Source organism: Meriones unguiculatus, chromosome 12, assembly GCF_030254825.1.
Source record: "Meriones unguiculatus strain TT.TT164.6M chromosome 12, Bangor_MerUng_6.1, whole genome shotgun sequence".
NCBI classification, from domain to species: Eukaryota; Metazoa; Chordata; class Mammalia; order Rodentia; family Muridae; genus Meriones; species Meriones unguiculatus.
In genome coordinates this window covers 83,018,779-83,039,887 of record NC_083360.1, presented here as the reverse complement: position 1 = coordinate 83,039,887, position 21,109 = coordinate 83,018,779, and the positions used below count along the sequence as shown (strand labels likewise).

Below are 21,109 nucleotides of genomic sequence, written 5' to 3'. Positions count from 1 at the left end.
AAGTAACAGGACAGAAAGAGTGACCAAAGTCTCTGTTGAGGAACTAGAGCCCAGTCAGCTAGGGGCAGAGAACTTAAGAGTTTTCCCAAGGAAACAGCTTGTCTCCAAAATCCTGCAGTAGAGGTACAGTTAGCCTGGTGACAAAGAAGAGGAAGGATCCTGAAGACATATGAAACTGCAGGAGCCAGGAAGAACAGTGGAGGAGGACAGATGTGTGGTGAACCTCCCCTGGGAGAGGAGATGGGCAAGGGGACTGGCCAAGGCTGCAGAGGCACTTGTGTACATGTCACAGTCTTCTCCAACTGACTCCCCTAACAGCTTCCCTCTCACACAGTGACAACCTGTCAGTGGATGTGCACATGGCAGTGGGCATATCGTGTCTGCTCCTAAATGTGGACACTCCTGTTTTCCTCCGCAAGCCTTCTTTGGCATGCCAACATCACCACACCTGAAGCCTACCCTTTGCCCCCTCTCCTGCTGCATAAAAGACAAACTCCTCTAATGAGTTCAACTGAAGAGCTTCCGGGCTTCCTGGATCTCCATGCTTATAAAATGGCTCAGGACTATTTTCAGCCTTGAGAAAATATTAAAATGAAGTTAATAATTAAGTCACACAATTTACATCTCAAATGTGTTGAACTCGTGGCATACTTTTACTAACATCGTAAAGATAATTTATTGGCTAATTTTCTCCTTAAGTACAACTTTTAAAATAACCCTCTTTCTTGAGATATAGTCCTTCCTCTTGCCAAATGATTTTCACTCAAGGATTAAACGAGAAAAACACGGGGAGGCATAAAACATAGGCTGTTATTTCGTTTCATTGGATTTGCTGTTTAAATAGAACCCTGAGTTAATTAAATTTTATAGAAAAAGGGGGTTCGTTGGCCATAAAATTAAAAATAATCTGAATAACCAAGTATGATTGAGAATCAGGAATAGTATCTATTTTCACAGCCCTCCCCCATGTGGACCCCAGCTGCTTATTTGTAACCTAATAAACCATGTTCCATCTGAAAATACTGTCCTCATCCATCATTTTAAAGGCCTCAAGAGAATAAAGCTAAGAGTTCACATTTGTAAAACACTTTACAGCTTACAATAAGCATTCTCATACATTATCATCACTCTGACACTGGCAGAGCCCAGGAAAGTCAGCTCTGTCATCACAGTCCGCACTTCAGAGATGCCTTCACTGAGGCTAAGGTGGGTGACCCCTCCCTGCGATCAGCTGGGAGGAAGGAGCGCAAATGATGAGCAGGTGAAAGTTTCCCAGGCATACGGAACACTGTACAACTGCCTCAAGATTAGTCCCCTGGCTCTTCTTCCAACGTGACTGTGACTCCCCTCTGAGGGGGAGTTTTTTTTTTTTTTTTTGACACAACTGAGGAAAAACAAGACCCCATGGGTCGACAATCATTATGTTTTGGCAACAGAAGATCCCAGAACCTTCCAGGAAATGTGTAGGAATCCCTGTCATACGTTGGCTACCACGCCAAGGGCAGGGACACAGACCCGAGGACAGCATGCTCTAGCTCCTGTTTTCGGGAGCTGGATGCTTTATGGAAGACAGGCCAATACAGTCAGTCCTCGCAGTTCTTAGGAGGGCAGGGTACAGAGGATTTGAAAGGCGATCCATCTTAGGATCCCTGCATGAGCTCATGCCTTTCCCCCACGGCCTTCTCATCTTTCTATCAGGACAAAAAGATTTTGCATTCTTCTAGAATATCTATTATGTGTTAGGTGGCCTCTAAAATACTGGCTGAGTGCAACTAAGGGGTGTTATCTCCTTTCCAATACCCCTTAGCACGTGCACACACGCACACACACACACACACTGTACAAACACTCTCACCTCATGGCACCTTTCTTTTTTCCTCTGAACATTTGCAGTGCGTACTTACTGGAGGAGCACAGAGTAGAACAAATGTGATTTATGCAGCTGGATCAGGGCATCATGGGACACATGAGGATAACCAGAAGAACTCTAATTTAACAGGACCCTGGAGGTCTTACCTTGGTTGCCTCAAGGAGCTCATCAATGTCCACTGACGGGTTTCTGTTCTGCAACCACAAGGCATGATGGATGAGCATGAAATGAGTGATGGTCCGACAACATGAAACAGTTAAACAGACAGGGCCCTCTCACTCTTACCGGCGTGGCTGCAGCAAAGCGCTCTTCAAAATCCTCCAATGGCTGGCTGTTCTGCAAGCGCAAGGGATGATGAATGAGGATGGAGTGAATGACACACAAATGACATGGATTTATGAGTTTAATGATGACGGTAGCTATGGTTTACACTCCCATGGTCTCAGTAGGCGGGAGCAGATTCTGATGTATGGTGAAAACCCTGGGATTTGTTTTCAGCATTAAGTAGATGATAAAGCATGGGCCTGATTGGGCAATACAGTGGCAGCCTGTCTGTGAGTCTAAAGTCCATCTTCCTGCACGGATGCACATCACTCAGCTAGGCGCAGCAGTGTCTACAGGTAAGAGCCAAAGTGTCTACACTGAATGGTATTCTTTGAAAACGAAGATGGGACATCATGCGATTTTAGCCCAACTCCACTATTTTTGTTGATAATTATTTTAGTTACTAATGGTATATAAAATAACAGGTTCCCTTATTCCATTTTCCTATTTGTACACACACACACTCTCGCTCATCATCATCAACCATTTTTGCCCACCTTTTGGGCCAGCTGTTCTCTTTGCTCTCCGGTTTCTTCTTATCCTAGTAATCTCAGTGTTCCATTGCTTTCCCAAGCCCAGCTGCATGCCACCTCTGCCATGAAACTTCTTCCTTTTAGGGTCCCCAGCACCTCAGCTGCACCTGTTCTATAGCAAGTTCTCTCACGTGTGCACTTTATCCTCGACTGCCTAGCAACTCCCAAGGGGCTAATACATAGCACTGCCTAACAGAAATGGATGAATCCACATCTCACCAAGTGGCTGGCAGCCGGCCAAAACCAACTGTTCTCTTAACTTTTAATTCTACTGAATATACCATGAATTATACAAAATGTATAATATCTATCACACATGCATATTTTAATAACCTTGTTTTGGTCTATACATACAAGCTAATTATTCTTTGGAAAATTTCCAAGTACCTCAGTGCTAATAACATCTGTGTCTACTGGCATTCAAATTGAGTCACTACGGAAGAGCGGAGAGAGGACATTGCTTCCTAATTTGGACTGGGGCTTGGTGCTGGCAGCAGAGGAATAAGCATACCATTGCCCAATCTTAAATTAAATCACCGTTCAGATGCCAAAGTTACCTTCACTCCGTCCACAGAAACTGTAACTGCTACTTCCCTCATCCCTAGCCACAGGATGTGGTGTGGGCCAGGAGAATCAATGTGCCCAGGATCCCTGTCATTTAGAACAGCCGTCAGTAAATCCTGCCACCAGTCTCTGCAAGGGTCTACCTCACCAGGACTCACCTGAGGCAATGATGAGATGAAAAGTCACCATGCGTAATAACTACAGGAATACTACGGCTTCCAGTACTATTGGCACTGATAATTACTGCTATTGTTATTTAGCCACAGGTGTGTGGGGCCGTGGGCAGACAGCAATAGTCTAGGAGATCATGTAATCTATGGCGTGGCCTGGAAGGTTAAGGTTATGTCGCTACATCCCTAATAAATTCACATACTCCTGGGGATTTATAGCAGGGCCCCTACCAACTAGCTCTGGGTCATAACTTTTAATAAAAACATTTTTTAGTGTCCAAAATCTCATTACATCTGTCCAATATAAAAAAGCAAATGGCTTCAGAACATGATGGATGAATTAAATAAATTTGAAAAACAGCCCGTGGTGGAGTCTCATAAAAGCCTCACCATGTCCCACATAATGAAAATGCGGGAGGACCCCAAGCATCAGCGTGTGCCTGTCACCTTCCTGGTAACAGAAGACGTAGCCTCTGGGGAGTTGCAGAGGTGAGGTGTGATGGGTGATTTCTGTACTTTCAGAAGAAGCTCTAGGAATCTGGACAAATGCGTCTCCTAGGAGTCACACTGGTCATGCCACCTCTTGGTCACATGACTCTGGAAGTCAAGGGGTCCCACTTTTCTCAGTTTTTAGTTAGTGGTATGGAGCTATTCTCTGAGTCTTACTGAGGTGTACATATACCCTTGTTTGGTATTAGGGATAATGTAGATGCTCAATAAATAACAGCCATTATTTGGTATCTTACCCCATCTCTTGGCTCATTCTAACAACATATCCACAAATGTTTTTCAGTGTGAGGAAACTATTGTTGCAAGATGTTTGGAGCTAGAATAAAGGAGGTTTAGTCTTTCTTGACTCCATTTCCTCCTCCTGGCTGTGTTCCTAGGCAGTTTCATCAGACCATCTTCCTCCCAGTGATATCTCTGATACCTTTGGTCTCCTGCTGCCAGACTCTGGCTTGGTCAATGCTCCAGGCTCCTTCCTCCTGTCTGGTGTGACCTTAGGTGACAGTGTACTCCATCTGGCCAGTAGAGAAGCATTTCTATCCAGTGACCCCTTTCCTAGCTGAGACTCATGTCTAGGGTCTGGAATCCATCCTTTGGGGCCTCTCACACACCCAGGACTTACTTTACCAACACTTAATGCAGCCAGTTCAGCTTGGCTTAGCAATTATCTTCAATTTTTTACTTTTCTTCTGGTATTTTTTTTTTCCTGTTTGCTTTGTATTTTGCTTTTAAATACTCGACAGTGACAAATATACCAGGGCCTTGGCACTCTGAGAAGAGATTTAAGGGACTGCATTCTCCCACAGTTTCGGTACAGTTCTTCATAAAGACACTGAAATAAAGTTCCTGCAGGGACTCTCCTTTCCCATTGTAGGGAAATGATGCCTCCACCGCTGAGGAATGGGGTAAGGGAGATCAGACTGATGGCTCTCTTGCAGTAAAAATGACTGTGGATGAGCTAGGATGTGGGATACAAATATCAAATATGAGGTAATCATATTTATGGCTGACATGCCGGGAGCTTGCCATGGTTTACAGTATATAATCTTGGGCTGCATAACACAGTCCCATGGGGTGTTGTTTACAGAACTCTGAGACCTGAGCCCAGGCCTCTGATCTGGGATTCTGCTGGAGAAGGGGGGGGGGCAGGGTGGGGGGAGGGGATGTGCCAGGTTTCCACAGGTCCTCCGTGGCTCTGATTGCAGCTGGCTTTTCAAATTGCCGTGCCGGGGAATGAATTCTCTTCAGGAATAATCAGTGAGAGTCCTACTGGGAGAACCAAAGGCATCTTGATTGATTAGGTAATGGGTTAATTAATGCCTTCCACAAACATTGCTGGTGTGTTTCCCACCTGCCAGGACCTAGGCAGGTGCTGGAGATACAGTGATGGCTAACGGTTTTGTGGTCCTTGTTGTCTGAGGTGGGCAGGAGGGTACACATGGAAGGGCACAAGGCTTTTAGAGCTAAACTGGGACCTAGCCCACGGCTGCAAAAGAATCAATTCGATTATCCATTTAGAGGGCCCAGGAGGAATGGATTAGCTTAAGTGATTTGTAACTGTGCACAGGTGGGCAGTATTAAGGATACCCAGTGACTGCAGGCACCCGAATGCATGCTACCATCTCAGGGCATGACTTAACAAGCAGGGCACATGCTAATGAGGACTAATTCTCACTGTAACATTTAGCAGCTTCTGCTTGGCACCACCTTTAGCTGAGAGGGGATGGCTACTTTCTACTTCTGAGGAGAGAGTCAAGAAAGTCTCTGGTTGGGAACTGCACAAGAGGGAGGGGGCAGCCGAGCCAGGATGATAAACTACTCTGTTGATACGTGATTCTTCTCTCAGAGCAGCGCTGTCTGGCAGAACTTCCTGTGACGGTGGAGAGTCCTGTATCTCTCTAGTCCAATATGGCGGGAGGCCTGTGCTGGCTACCACAGCTATGCTTCCTGGGACTGAATTATAAAACCTCACTGTGGAATAGTTTCACCTTAAGTGACCTCCTGTGGCTAGTGACAACTGCAGGAGCTAGCACAACTAGACAGAAAATGCATGAAAAAAAATCAAAGATCAGTCATACTTCCAGTCAGGGCCATTTTCTGAACACTAGACATGGCCCTTTTTTGGGGCAGTGTCTCCTATTCTTTTGAAGATTCGCCCACACTTGCATGGACTGGGGCATTTCTCTGGGAGAATTTAGTTCCTTGCTATGTCTAGACAGTACCATAAAATCAACTTCAGTTTGCAGTGATAGCAGCCACCTTCTGGATCTACATTTTTCTCATTGTCTGGGCTAAGCCAGAGCCAGACACTTGTGGGTCTTTTAAAAGGAAAGTCTCAAGCAGAAATTCATGACACGAGTTAAGATTCATGTTTCAAGTAGAAATTCATGAAGCCTCATCAACAGTCAAATGAAATAGAATTCTACTTGGTGCCTAAGGATGCCAGGCTGTACAAGACATGTGAGGCTTGACACTCCTGCTAGACTTGATGCCACAAGTCTAATGGAGAGGCTCAAGCTGGTGTGAGGACTTGGCTTTGGAATGATTGAAAACTCGCCTCTAATTAATCCGTGCTGGGCCTCCTTTTGCAGCCTGAAGCCCTTCTTTCTCCAGCAGTCCTGAGGAATGTCTAGAAGTTTGAGGGGACATGCTTGAATGCTGCAATGAAGATGGCATTGTCCCTCAAAGAGCACATGGTAGGCTATGTCTACTGTCTCTCACACAGTAAAACATTTACCTCATATTTCCTTGAAGTAGAATTTTATTGCTGTTGTTGCTATTTGGAGATTTCTGAGACAGGGTCTTGCTATGTTCTGGTCTGGAACTATGGAAAATAAGCCTCATAGTAATGCCCCTGCCTTTGCTTTCCAAGATCCAGGTGCTGGGGGTAACAGGTATGTACCACCAAGCCTGGGTTGACCGTGCTGGCATTGGGATAACAGTTGAAGGGGACAGAGCTCACTCAGGACACTGAGCTGACCTCAGAGGACTAATGTGAAGGAGCAGGGATGGCCCTGGCAAAGACTCTGACTCCATATTTTTTTTTTTAATCTTCACACTTTCATCTTATGTGAGGAAAACCCAATGTGCTTGCACTTAAGAGCTTAGGGTAGCCTAAAAGGGAAGAGTAGGGTGGTTTTAGGAGACAGGGGAATGGAAAGAGATGCAGGAACAGCAGCTTCAGTACAAATGCTGCCCTATGCCTGGCCACATCCTCCTTTGGTCCTGGAACCCAAGACAACCCCCACCCCAAGGAAAATGAGGCTGAAGGTGCCTGCAAAACAGGTATGCAGGGGAGAAGCAGGGCAGAGACTGCTGTGAAAACAGCCTGCAGGGCCCAGTGTGTCAGTGTGCCAGTGACCTTTGTAAGGGGCTGGGAAGAAGAGGTATAGAACACAGGGGAAAGAAAAGGGAGGCTGAGGGAGTTGCAGAGGAGGATTAGAAGGGGAGGGAAGAGAAGGCAGGGAGGAGTGTATGAGGAGGAGAGAAAAGAGGAAAAGAGAAAGGAGATGGGGTGAGGGAAGGGAAGGGAAAAAAGAGGAGAAGGTGAGGAGAAGAGAGAGGAGTACAAAAGAAAAGAAGGGAAACTAGAGAAAAGGGATGGGGGGGCAGAAGAAAGCAATGGCATCTATGTATGTATGTATGTATGTATGTATGTATGTATGTATCTATCTATCTATCTATCTATCTATCTAGGTGCTATGGTTGAATGTTTTATGGTTCCTAAGAGTTTACTGTGGTTAGAGCTAGACCCCCAGGTTGGCCCTGCAGGGGAGTGAGAGGGTTCTACAGGAGGAGGCCATACCAGGAGGTCCTTAGGTCACTCACGATTTGAGGAATTTATCAAGAAGCTTTTAGTAGATCTTGTGTGAGCCTTTGTGTTGTCCACAGAAGTGTTTTAAAGCAGTGAGCCTCAAGCCTCATTCAGCGGTTCTCTCTGCTCCTGCTCAAGGTAATTCTGACATCCACTTCCCGGGGTCACTGTCCACTCGGCATAAGCCTCCAAGAACTGTGATCAAAATACATTTTGCCTCTTTCTTAGAGTAAGTTGCCTCTGACATTTTATTGTAGCAAAGCAAAGCAAAGGTGACAAAGAGATGAGGGTGAGCAGGTATGAGGCATGGAATAACCTGAAAGCGCTGGTCCAGGGGAACAACCGCCTCGGCTGCAGGAGAAACTGAAAGCGGGACATGGCCTTTCCAGTAGACCCTGAAGGCTCGTGCTTCCTCCAGTTCTGAGCAGCGACTAAAGATGACTGCTCTGGATCAGTCCCATCACACCCTTTCTCTTTCCCACTCTTCTCCTGTCTACCTTTGACATCTCTTTTGGAATTCAGAGAATGTATAAACTGATGACATGATCACGTCGTGGTTTGTTTAAGGGGAGGGTTTTTATTGTAGATGTGAGGGCGAGAACAGCCAGAGGTATCTCAAAGAGTTCCGACCAGAGAGAGAAAGGAGGAGACTGAACATGGCCAGCATAATGGACCTGACCAGGAGAGAAGCAGGAGCAGAACAGAGGGCTAGAGGAGCACACAGGGGTTGGGGAGACACAGGGAGAGATGAAGACAGTGTGTGCTGCCCTCCAGGCTCCCCAGTATCATGGGTACCTAGCTCTTCTTTTACCTGCACTCTGTCATCAGGAAGAGACATGACTCCTCGGTGGAGGGGAACCTGCTTCACAACTTCCTGAGGAATGATAACTTTTGTCTAACTGCCAGAATTTGGCAAAAAAATGGAGTTTGCTTTGGATGTAACAAAGAGAGATGCTAGGTTTTTCTGCCTAAATTTTCTCAAACATACCCAGTCTAGAAATCTACATGGAGATACAGTTTATGGAGCCATTTAAAGGCTGATCATGATTCTGCGGTGAGACACAGACAGCTGAATGTCAGTGAGGTTGTAGACTGTGGTGCCTGAGAAATGATGGTGCCAGAGTTTGGGTAAGTGGTGGTGGTGACAGGGATGCCGGCTATAGGACTGAGAGTCATGTGTCCTCCTCCAAGCCATGTCCATCCGCTAAGCATGTATGATCCAGTAAGTGTCTATGGACAGGGCCTTGCCCTTCTATCACAAGGCAAAACAAGAGAAACTGGGAAACACACACACAGCTATGGTCATGAATGAGACAATCCATCCACAGCTATTAGTATGTGTGTCCGGTGAAAAGCCATGACATGTTTCCAGTACACAGTACTACCTTCCTCCCAATGCCATTAAATACCATTAAACACATACTATCCAGCTCTGTCTCGATAAGTGGATGAAGCCAAATGCAGTGAAGACCTTGAGTCCTGGTACATTAGGAACTGGATGGTGGTGATGGCGGGTTCTAAAGACACTGGGAATGATGCCGTCGTTCAGTGGCGACTGCAAGTGATGGGCCTAGCTTGAAGCACCGAGAATGCTGTGCCATTGGCAAGGAGTTCTGCGAAGGGCTGTGCAGACTTCTGGGACCTATATCTAATCAGTGACCTCATCTGGAAGCCAGAAGATACCATATCCACAGAAGGACTTAAGAGTTTCCCGCTCCTCCCCTTTGGCTGGAGGAACAGGCTGAGAAACGGCTCTGCTGTTTTTAATGACTTTAGACAGAACAAGCAGCCTTGTACAGGTCCAGTGGGCTCAGAAAACTAGAAACCAAAGGCGAATGCTCCCCCCCCAAACTTGCAATTAATTCTTTCTAACTCTTTCTTCCTTTCTCTCTTCTTCTCTTAGAAATCTACAATCCTATGTCCACATTAGCCAAAACCCAAAGAATTTTCAAAACCTCCTAACAAGCTCTGGCACAGCTTCAGGACTCTGCAAAGGGAGTGAATTAGAGTCACAGGAATGTGAAATTGGCTCCTGTCAGCAGGCTGACAGGCTCTCGGCCCACTTTTCCGGGAGAGGGCAGGACACACAGCAGAGTCCATCACTTTCCTTGATGCTGTGTCTTCTTGGGGAGACCACTGCTGAGGTCCAGATGGTCCCCAAATGGTAACAAGAAATATTGGATGAAGTTGAGACCAAATCAAGTGGCAGAGGCGGAATGCGAGCAAATCAGAGGCAGTCACAAACGGCAGAGATGTCACAGCAAAGGAAAAAAAAATAGCCAGCAGCTCCTGCCTGCTGCTCTGACAGCCGCTCCATGCAACATGGCTTTCTCTCCTTCTCCATAGGACGGCGGCTTACAAACACGGGAATTCATTTTACTATTTGGTCTTCCTTATTGGATTTGCTTTTCAGAGTATGAATCTGATGACCTGTGAACTCTCCTGGGTGTCTGTCACCAGCCTGGCACCAAGAGGCCTTGAGCTGCTCCTCTGAGCTACAGGGCAAGTGAGGTTAGGGAAGACTGAAGATGACTAACTCAAGTCACTGTATGGGGAGTGTCACAACAAGGGAGCCATATTGAGCGTTTTCACAGAGAATGTGCCGTTTTCAGTCACAATGCCACTGGTAGAACAGAAGCCAACAGCAGCCACTGGGAACAGCCAAAGAAGGCTTTCTGTCATTCTCGGAACAGAATCTGCTAAGTTGACCCACCCCTCGAATTCTCTCTGGTAACATTAGGGAGATGCTCATGAGTTCGTGGTGAGTATCACCTTCCTGTCTTAGTAAGGGTTACCATTGCTGTGAACACCACAACCAAAAGCAACTTGGGGAGGAAAGGGCTTATTTGGCTGAAACTTCCACATCACTGTTCATCATCAAAGGAAGTCAGGGCAGGAATTCAAACAGGGTGGGAACCTGGGGGCAGGAACTGATGCAGAGGCACTGAAGGGGTGCTGCTTATTGGCTTGCTCCTTATAGCTTGATCAGACTTTTTTCTCTTAGAACCCAGGACCACCAGTTCAGGGGTGGCCTCACCCACAATGGGCTGGGCCATCCCCCATCAATAACTAATTAATTAAATGCCTTACAGGTCTGCCAACAACCCGATCTTATAGAGGCATTTTCTTAATTGAGGTTCCCTCCTCTCAGATGACTTCAGCTTGTGCCAAGTTGACATAAATCTACCCAGCATGGTTCCCAAACTTATTTTTTGCTCATCTTCTGGTTTCTACACAGGCACCAATGCATGTCGAGAAACTGAAACTTCAGGTGTACAAGTTACGTGTGTGAGTTAGTTCCTACTGTTATGGTAACACAGAATTTGAGAAAATTAACTTAGAAAAGGCAGAACTGGATATAGTAGCACGTGCTTGTGACCCTAACCAGCATTTGTAAGGATCACAAACGTGGGGTCAGCTGAGCTACAGACTGTGACATTGTCCCAAGAAGGCTATCTAGATAAATAAAAGGTTTATTTTGATTCACAAGTTTGGAAGTTCCTGTCTATGGCTTATTGGCCCCAATGCTTTCGGCCAATGGCCTGCTGTAGAATAATTGTGTGACAGAGATAGACCATTCCCATAATGGCAGGAAGCAAAAGGCAAGAGTGGAGGGGAGTGTATTATTCCATAGCTCCCTTTGAGAGAACACTTCCAGTGCTCTAAAGACCTCCTGGCAGGCACCACCATCTTCCAAAAGCACCACCCCTGGATACACACCTTTAACACAGGGGCCCCTTGTGGGACACGGCACATGCCTGCTATAGCATTGCCCTCCATTTCCACCTCTCCCATGCTGTAAACTCCAGGCATTTAGGAAGAGATACTGATTCTCTGTCTAGGCCATATTCTGATTGGTCTGCCTCTGTCTGTGTACATCCTTCCCTTTTGTGCAGGCCCCTGTTTCCTCTTTTACCTTCTTATATTCATCACCAACAATGATTAGGTGACCTTAGAGTACAGCAGGTAGGCTTCTCATCATACTTGGTAGAGTATCCAACCCTTCCTCCAACCCAGGGTCTGTGCATACTGAGGATGTCACAATTTCTGAACTCGCCATATTCTCTTTCTCACCATGTTACAGCCCTGCCTTACCTCTGTTCCTTCTCCACCCAGTTGTTATTTCCATCTTTAGGCTTTTTCCCCTATCTTTATCCTGGCACAGTCTTTCTCTGGTTGATTTCTTATCCTGATTCCGATCTTCCATAGTTGTTATCTTTGGCAGAGCCTTCTCTGTGCTACTGTGGTTTATCGGGAGCATCCCCTGAGGGCTGTCTGTTTTCCTGTCTGTTGGTGGTCTTACCATGGAAGGACACCTGGATGTAAGGAGAACCGTTGGCTGACTTGTAAGTCTCCTGTCTTTACCATGGTGCCTGACACACAGGAGGCATTCAACAATCTTTGTGGAATAGATGGAGGATAAATGCATACAGGCCTTGAGAATGGTTTCAGGAGGTGCCTCCCAATGCTACAGATACTGTACTTTTATAACAAAAAGGACATTGTGCACACTCCTTGAAGGGACAAGGGACCCCACTTTTATCATTCTGAAACATGGACTCTTGTTTTTATTCCTTTTTCTGCTTGTTGTCTGGCCCTGCATCATCTTGAAGGAATGTGTAGCTAGTGGGTAAAGATGGTCTTACTTGGACATGTTTCCCCACATGTTGCGATGTGTGTTCTGTGGGACCCTTTAAATAAAAGCAGTCTACGTATATTGGGTATGGTCACAATTGGTTGGCACTATGATTTCCCGGTTTTGACAAACACACACACGCATACACAAAAACACCCCACTCAGACAAACCCTACAAACCATCCACTGTAGACTAGAGAGGAAACAATGGGTCAAACAGCAAACTCAAGACCTTATGTCTTCAAGGCCTGTCAGAAGGTCGTGCAAGAGAATGGCAGTTCCAGCCGACACTTGGACAGACTTCCTCTATGTGCAGCAGTCACGGTTCTAAGTGCTTTCATGCAGTAACTAATTTCATTATCACAACCGATGTGGACGCCATCGCTACTGTCATTTTCAGAGGCAGAAACGGAAGCATAAAAAGCCTAATAACTTGCCCCAGGTCACATAGCTAGAAAACAGCAGAGTCCATAGTTTTACCACAGAGAGATAGCTTTGGAAACGCAGGCCTAGGATTCAGGCTACGGTGTGACGGCAACAGGCAGAAGACAACCTGCATTATAGGAGCTAGGGAACTGCGAGTGTCTGGAAGGAATGAGTGTGAGGGCAGCTTAGGAGCCTGCTCTAATACAGGACAGCCTGCGTGGAAGGCGTGGGCAGCTGATATCAAGTGTCAACTCCACAGAAATGCTCGAGGAACAGGGCCAGGACCTCCGGGTGAAGGTGCAGAGAGCAACGTGGACACAGCCAAAGGGACAAGGCTAAGCAAGTGGATAGTACAGGAAAAGGAGGGAGAAACTGCAAACCACAGGCTGTGAGCATGCAGGAATAATCCCACAGATAGGGACGGCGGATGATGCTAACCCACAGGAGAGAAAATGGTGATAAGATGACAGAAGCAGAAGCAGAACTGGCTCAAGGAAGCGTCATCAAGCATGAGCGTGAATGTCCATCTCAGGGGACCTTCTGGAGACAGAGTTACTGTTAGCGTCTTGCTCTCAGTCTTTTTATGTTTATCACAGACAAAACAATATCTGCCGTGTCAATTAAACTGTATAAACTCATGCAGGGTTACAGTCCATTGTAGGGGCTTCGGAAGTCTCACAGAGACACACACGCTATATCACATCTATTAGGGCAGGAAGTGCTGGTTTGAAAAGTCACACAGGATAGTCATGCCAGGGCAGTCTTTGGAATCACAGAACTAGGAGGAACTGTGATGTCCTGAGTGCAGCCATGACCACACCACGAATGCAAATGACGGCTTCTTGTTTCCTTTGGAACTGCTATAGAAAATGAGCTTAATATATATATATATATAGTCTCGGGCCTCATGATCCTTCATTTAGCTCTTGTCCTTTTTTTCTTTGACTAGAGTTTGTTCATTACTCTTCTGTAACCACTAATAACGGCAGTTAGGGAGAGACAAAGGAGCACAACAGGATGATTTATCCAGAGCAGCGGGATGACTGTATGGAGAGAGAAGGCGCGTCAGCTCCGATGGATATTTATGGGGAAGCTGTATATTACGGCTTTGCTCGTTAAGATGCTGTAGTTAAGATTCTGTGAATGTTAATGATCTGTATTAGAGGAATAATGACGGATCCACAGCGGCGGCGGCAGCAGTTAACAGATACCCCACGCACCACAACTCCTAGTCACTCGACAGTGCCATAGAAGTAGCACGCATGCACGGCACCTGTGCATGGAAGAGGCACTGTGTTCCCTTCTGCAGGAAGCAACACATAAACACACACACACACACACACACACACACACACACACACACACACAACACAGCAGGGGCAAGATGGCCAGAAGCCTCCAGCTTTTGGCTCTCAAGCATTCTTATTTTAGAGACCACATGGTAGAGCAGAAAAATCAACCAGTGTGGGGCATAGGGCAGCCCCAGACCCTTGTTCATGGCAGACCTTGATTATGCCTGTTGTCCTGATATAATTGTTAATAGCGACCCTCCTCCCCTTTCATTTTGGAAGTGAACCAGTTTGGAGGATAAAGTAGGTCATCTTAGCTTTAGGGTCGAAGAGGTGGATGAGAGAGGCAGCTTAGCTCTGCTTCTTCTGGCTGTCCTCAGCGATTTAATGCCTTTGTCCCTCAATGTCCCACTGGGTACTGAAGATACCCACTGTTACAGTACTTTGGGACAATTCTGAAATAACAACACATGGTACCTAGCACAGTGGGGTGCTCAATATTTGTTATTAATACTTGTTTGTCATCCCTGCTGTGGTGGTTTGAAAAACTGCTCCCAAAGAACTCTGGAATTTGAGAAACTGGGCCCTAGTTGGTGGCCCTGTTTTGGGCAAGTTTAAGAGTAAATCTTTGCTGAAGGAAGGGCATCACTGGTGGTTAGGCTTTGAGATTATACAGCTCCACCCTACTTCCGGTTTCCCCTTTCTGCTTTATGCCTGTGGAGAACCTATGACCTCTCAGTTTCCTGCTCTGGCTGGCATGCTTGGTGCTCACTGCCATGCCTCTTCACCACAATAGACAATGCCTCTGGATAGATATGCCTCTGGATGCGTAAACCAAACTAAACTCATCCATAAGTCATTTTTCGTCATGGAGTTTTATCATGGCAACAAAAAAAGCAACTAATCTGCTTGCTATGGAGGATTGATTGTGTCTCTTGGTCCCCCAACCGACGTCCTAGCTTTCAATGTGCCTTTCTCTCCTTCTCTGTCCCTCCGTTTTCCCTACCCCACATGCACAGGCCACGGTAGGACACAGCTTACAACTCAAGGACAGTTTTCATCTTGATCTGGGTCTTTGCAGTCTGTATGGGTTGTAAACACAGTTGCTTCTATGCTTAGGCCATAGAAGCTTTGCTATGGCAGCTCAAGGTGATGCCTCATAACTCAAAGAGCTGTCTGTGGTGTCATGGCAGGATCAGCACCATACTACATTGTCAGCTAAAGCTGAACAAGAATTCTGACCAATGTTTTCTGAGCACTTACTATGCACCAGAAATGGTTATAAATGTCTAGCATGAATTATTTATCAAAACTCAAAAAAAAAAAGACCTCTCTGAGGCAGGTACCAGAGCCATTACCAGTACTTCACAGGTGGACACACAGAGGTAAAGAGCAGTCACAGCTGGCACAGCTGGTAACTGAGGGGTACAAAATTCAAGGCCAGCTAGCCGGGCTGCAAAGCTTGCACTCAACTGCATTCTTTTGTCTCCTACCAGTTCTGTCTAGTGTATGACACAGTGCTACCATAATGCCATCTCTTGTCTTTATTTGGTCTCCTGAATAACACAAGAAATTTGCTCTCCATGTTGTGTCAACTGGCCACTAGAAAATGGAGGAATCTGCTGAGAGTCATATACCTAAGAAATACAGGGCTCTGATTTACTCCCAACCTCATGCTCTCCCTGTTGTCTTACAGCCTCCCAACTTATACAGAATCCAAGTTCAAGATAGGAAATACTCCAAAAGACTCCTGCCTCTGCCTTCCTGCTTTCATCCACAGAAATAACAGCAGGATCCTCTGGACAGTGACTTCCAAACTATTCTCCTTCATCTCTTCCCCTCTAGAATCTTCTATGCATTAGAGAATGTACCTCTCCCCGGGGAGAAGGTCTTGAGGGTCCAACATCAGCCACATCTCGCTTTGGTCTGCTTCTCTAGCAACCTGCCAAGCATGTTTCATACCAAATAGAGGTCCCGGGGTCTTAAAGTCCGAAGACCACTCCTCCGGGATCCAGTGGCAGGCATTTTAGCAGAGGAATGGAGTAGTCATGGTTGTATTCAGATGTGATATTCCAACCCTGAGAGCACGATGCCAGGCAGCCGTGCAGGCAAAACTCACTCCTTTCTCCATTGCCATCCTTGGAAAAAAGAGTTTCAGGCACAACACAACTGCCTAGAACCCTGTTAGACTCCACTTTCCACGAACTCAACCCAGTTTTTCTACCTTGGGAGAAAAGGTTAGATTTCACTCAAATGAATTACTTTATACAACTCAAATGGGAATCAGAGAGGAAGATGAATGGGATTAGAGGAAGATGAATGAATGCTGTCTTTGGATAGACGTTGGTAAGACTGAGGCATGAATGCTCTTAGATTCAGAGACACAAATCTGGGCGGACAGAAGCCACAAATCCCAAAGGCAAGGAAGGTGCTTGGTCTCTTTCATCTTGTTACCCCATCTCCTAAGTGTAGCTTAGGCTCTGGATGGTTTTCCATATCACCAATTTAGCTCTTTCCTCTGCACAGTCTTGTTCTTAGATGGAAATCAGAGATACTCACTTGCCTATCTCTCGACCTCTCTGTCCTGTGAATCAGTCTTGCCATTTCTCTATATTACCCTTTATTGTGGGAGAGGCAATGTGCATGCGTGCATGCATGCCTGTGTGTGTGTGAGAGAGAGAGAGAGAGAGTGAGAGAGAGATTCTCTATAGATATCCCTGCTAAGTCCCTTGACAATGCATTTCTACTTAGGTTGGTCAGTAGGAGGCAGTGGATGGACACTGCACACTGCCCAGGTGTCTCCGACAGTGACTGTGGGTGTCGATGAATCTCCAGTATGATTTTAGCCTCCACAGACAGCTCCCCTCTTTCTCCCTGGGCAACCCCAGGTCCCGGTTCTGCTAAGTCCACTCTTTCCTTTGTCCTAGCCTTTTCTAACTATTACTAATCTGGGTTAACCAATGGCCTCGTTAGGCTTTTCTGCTCCTCTAGCAACTTGTAACTGGCTCCCCACAATAAATTCCCTCTATTAAGCCACCTGGCATGTTTCGCCGAGGCTCCTGATGGTTGCGCTTAGATAATTGTATTAGCACTTTAATGGTCTCCCCACCTGCTGAGCCACCTGCTGCAGGCCACCAGACTGGCACCTGGCACCGAGAAACAACTCTACCAGTGACCAGAGCCTTCTCGATACATCCTCATTCCTCAGCTCATTCAGTACCTTTGCTTACACGGGCAATCTTCCTCCATTTGTGCCCTTGTTCTTTGCTCTCATGAAAACATGCTGTGGCCTGGCCACTTGAGGTGACCCATCGGTTTCTAGGAACATGCCAGATGTTCTTCTCCATTTCAGGACTCCCGGGGTATTCAATTTCCTCCTCCTTAAACCCGTTCCTCTTTCTCCAGTGACAAACTCCTATGGATTCCAAGAGCCTACCACTACCTCATGCCCTGGCTGAGATTTTCATTCAGTTCCCTCAGACAGAGCTTTCTGCCTTCTGCTGTACTGCTGTGACTTCTTGTAGATTGCTTCTCATAGCCTTCATTATTTATATTATTTATATTAATATAAATATTATAGTATAATATTAATTATTCTAACATTAATGTTATTTTCTATGCTTAACCTTTGGGAACTGTCAAAAGTTTTAAGTGACTTATCTTTTCTATCTTTATAGAAAGTTAGGAGGGCCATAGCAAATACGTGCTCACGAGATGAATGAATGAATGAATGAGGTTATAATAGTGCTCATTAAGCCGGGTAGTGGTGGTGCATACCTTTAATCCTAGCACTCAGGAGGCAGATGCAGGCAGGTCTCTGTGAGTTCAAGGACAGCCTGGTCTACAGAGCTAGTTCTAGAACTGCCAGGGATATACAGAGAAACTCTGTCTCCCCCCCCACCGCCAAAAGAAAAAATAAGAGAGAGACACACACACAGACAGAGAAAGAGAGAGAGAGAGAGAGAGAGAGAGAGAGCTCATTAAAGAGGTCTTATATTGTTAAGAATATAACATATTTTTAACATTATATATATATATATATATATATTTCTAGGCTCTAGGATTAGGAAAGTAAGAAAGGTCAGTTAATGGAGTACACAAGTGCAAGGGTGCAAGGCCAATGGAGATTTTTCTCGCACACTTATCACAACTGTTTAAGAAGGACTTGTATTTTGGGTGAGGTTAAATCAGAAGCCTCATTTTAATGTTCTGGGTTGCTCTGATACCATAGGGACCCAGGATTCTGCTTCAGGACAACTTTCTTAAGCAAGACTAAATAAAGTCCACCTAAGGAACACAGGAAAGGGCCACCTTCCCCTTCATCTCCACAAATGCACGGGTTCAGCCTTCCTTTGGTTCCTCGTCTTGTGTGACATCTCTGTTAACTGCCTTGCAATAATTATAATTTCTGTACAATGTGGTGCTTAATGAGGAAGTGAAACTGACAAATGTTCAGACTAGATTTAATCCAATTATGCAACATCTTGATCCAGATTTCCAACTAAAGGAAAAACCAACTGCTGAATGGTGAATGAAAATTTATTTGCCATAAAAGATGGGAGTTGCGGGGGGAAAGCAGCGAATAGTTGTCAAGAGAATTCTTGCAATTCTTCACTTTAATGGATTGACTCTTCCTCCATTTGTAGAGGAGAGGCTGAATTAAAACTTGAGCAGGGAGAATCAGACAAACGCCAGCTGTTGGGGCACAGGGGCCTCGTATAGAAATGCACGGTGTGTGGAGTAGGAGAGGCAGAGATGGCAAAGTGAGAATTTTCCTGATGTTTAAAAGTACAACCACTTCCAGTAGGATTTGTTTGCTGGTGTCTACAGATGTTTCATTAACGTCGAGAGACTGTAGCAGTGTGCTTGGCAGAGTCAGGGTGCAGGAGTGAACGCAACATGATCTGCCCATTTGACCCTCTTGTCTAAATGAGGAAACGGGTAGGTAAAACCAGCCAGGAGTGCTGGGCCCCAGGAGGCAAGTTTACTATTTATAGACACACTAGAAACAAAGGACATTAGGAGACAGACCTTAGGCTCCTGTAAAGATTCAGACCAGGGTAAGAGGGAGGAGCCAGGGAGCAGAGGAGGAGCTCAGTGGGTAGAGTGCTAACTTAACATGTTGGAGGCCTTGGTTGGATCACCAACACCATAGAAACTGGGTGGTTGCACACAGAATCCTTATCCCCACACTTCAAAAGCAGAAGCTGGAGTTCAAGGTCTTCCTTGGACTCATGTGACTCTTGGACTAATGAGATAACATTTAGGAAAATTGATAAAACTGACATAAAAACACGTGTTTCAATGAAGATTGTGTGGATGCCTGAGTCACATGAACTGTTGTTCGATTCTTGCCTCTGCCCTTTACCAGTTTTGAGAGTGGGAGTGATGGACCCCACAAGTCTGGTATTCTGTAGGTGTAGTGCACACACCTCCTAGGATCGTGATAAGGGAGAAAAACAAATGGAATCAAGAGCCCGGGCTGCCCATAGTATAGAACCGATGCTCTATAAATTCTAGCTACTTTTTCCAGAGCTAAATTAGCCTTAAATTTCTAGTACATATGGTTAGTGCCTGGCACTATAAACCGAGGAAGGCACTGAATTGCAGGGTGAATGTCAAACCCCATTACTAGGATTTTTATCACTTTCTTCCTGTGTGGCTCCTTTTTTGGGGCACACAGATAGATCCTGTCCTGATCTCCAGCTTTCTTGAAGGAAACTAAGAGGGAATGTATTTTCTAGATAGCTCTTCCATGCCAGAAGCTTGCCCAGGGATTGCTGACTTGATTAGCACCCTATAAACTGTTTCACACCCAAAGCACTAACTTCACAGGCCCAACCCATCATGCATTGCTGTGTGTCTCAGAGTGGGCCACTGCAAGTCAGGGAGATAAGAGAGGCTAGGATGAGGCCTCTATTATTTCTGACTTGGCAGCTGAGGCATTAGGAGAAGCTTAAAAGATAAACACTACCCACTTTAGATGGACATGGTGGCTAACGGAACATGAATAGGTGAGTAATTTCAAGACTCCACTAGGGCAGTTCCTTCACTAGATAGAAATAACTAGAAACCATTTACATTGCTCAAATATTAGAAGAAGAGGAAGAGGAAGAGGAGGAGGAGGAGGAGGAAGAGGAGGAGGAGGAGGAGGAGGAGGAGGAGGAGGAGGAGGAGGAGGAGGAGGAAGAAGAAGAAGAAGAAGAAGAAGAAGAAGAAGAAGAAGAAGAAGAAGAAGAAGAAGAAGAAGAAGGCATCGACTCTCCACTCAGCAAAGCTGCCCTGCCTTGCCCTCTGGACATCAGCTCTGATGGTCTAAAAACTTTAGGAAAGTAAGAAAGGTAAGCTCTTGTGGAGCCTACATTTGCTCTCTCTTGCCATTTCACTTGTGTCTTGTCTTTTAGTCATAAAATAGAGGCAACAAAGGTCAACTGAGGCAGCAAGCATTGGGAGGAGCTTAGTAACTAAGACTCTATCTGGTTTGGGCTATACACACACCCCTCTTGTAATAATTCACTTTGCAGCCTGAGGCCCTTACTTTCACATACTGTGCATACACCTCACTCCAAACAATTCATTTTAGCAGTGTTTTAGAAACATAGGCCCCCTAACACCTGTATCGATCTGCCCACACACCCCTCTCTGAACAGTGGAATAAGTCTCCCTGCCTTAATGATCATCAAACTGAGATCCTATTTAATCTTACTCAGGTTGTGTCTTGAAGGTAAAAGGCTGCTGATCTTGGCTGAACTGGTTTTTGTGTGTGCACAAGAAGGCAAACTGTGTCCTCAAACTGAATTTTTGGCAAAACGACAACAAACAACCTATTTGCTATTTTATGTCTGTGCACAATTGAGTGTGCATAGAATTAAAATCAGATGCATCATAGGGAAGGGGCATGGCCTGTAGAGGAATAGTTATATAACTTAATCTTAATCAAAATAGATCACCCCCAAACCACACGTCTTAGTAACCG

The 21,109-nt window shown here is 45.7% G+C and overlaps 1 protein-coding gene across 12 annotated transcripts in view; it reads right to left on the bottom strand.

The window, feature by feature from the left end:
* The window catches only part of Dab1 (DAB adaptor protein 1), a 1,075,378-nt gene that overhangs the window by 26,143 nt on the left and 1,028,126 nt on the right, over positions 1-21,109 (bottom strand). For 10 of the 12 annotated variants that reach the window (XM_060366061.1, XM_060366058.1, XM_060366060.1 and 7 more), the window contains 2 exons: positions 2,156-2,206; positions 2,017-2,064 (listed from right to left, as the gene is read on the bottom strand). The exons of the other annotated variants lie outside the window; for them this stretch is intronic. In XM_060366061.1, the coding sequence (XP_060222044.1) occupies positions 2,017-2,064; positions 2,156-2,206 (99 nt within the window). The remainder of the gene's footprint in view (positions 1-2,016; positions 2,065-2,155; positions 2,207-21,109) is intronic. 12 annotated transcript variants of the gene reach the window in all.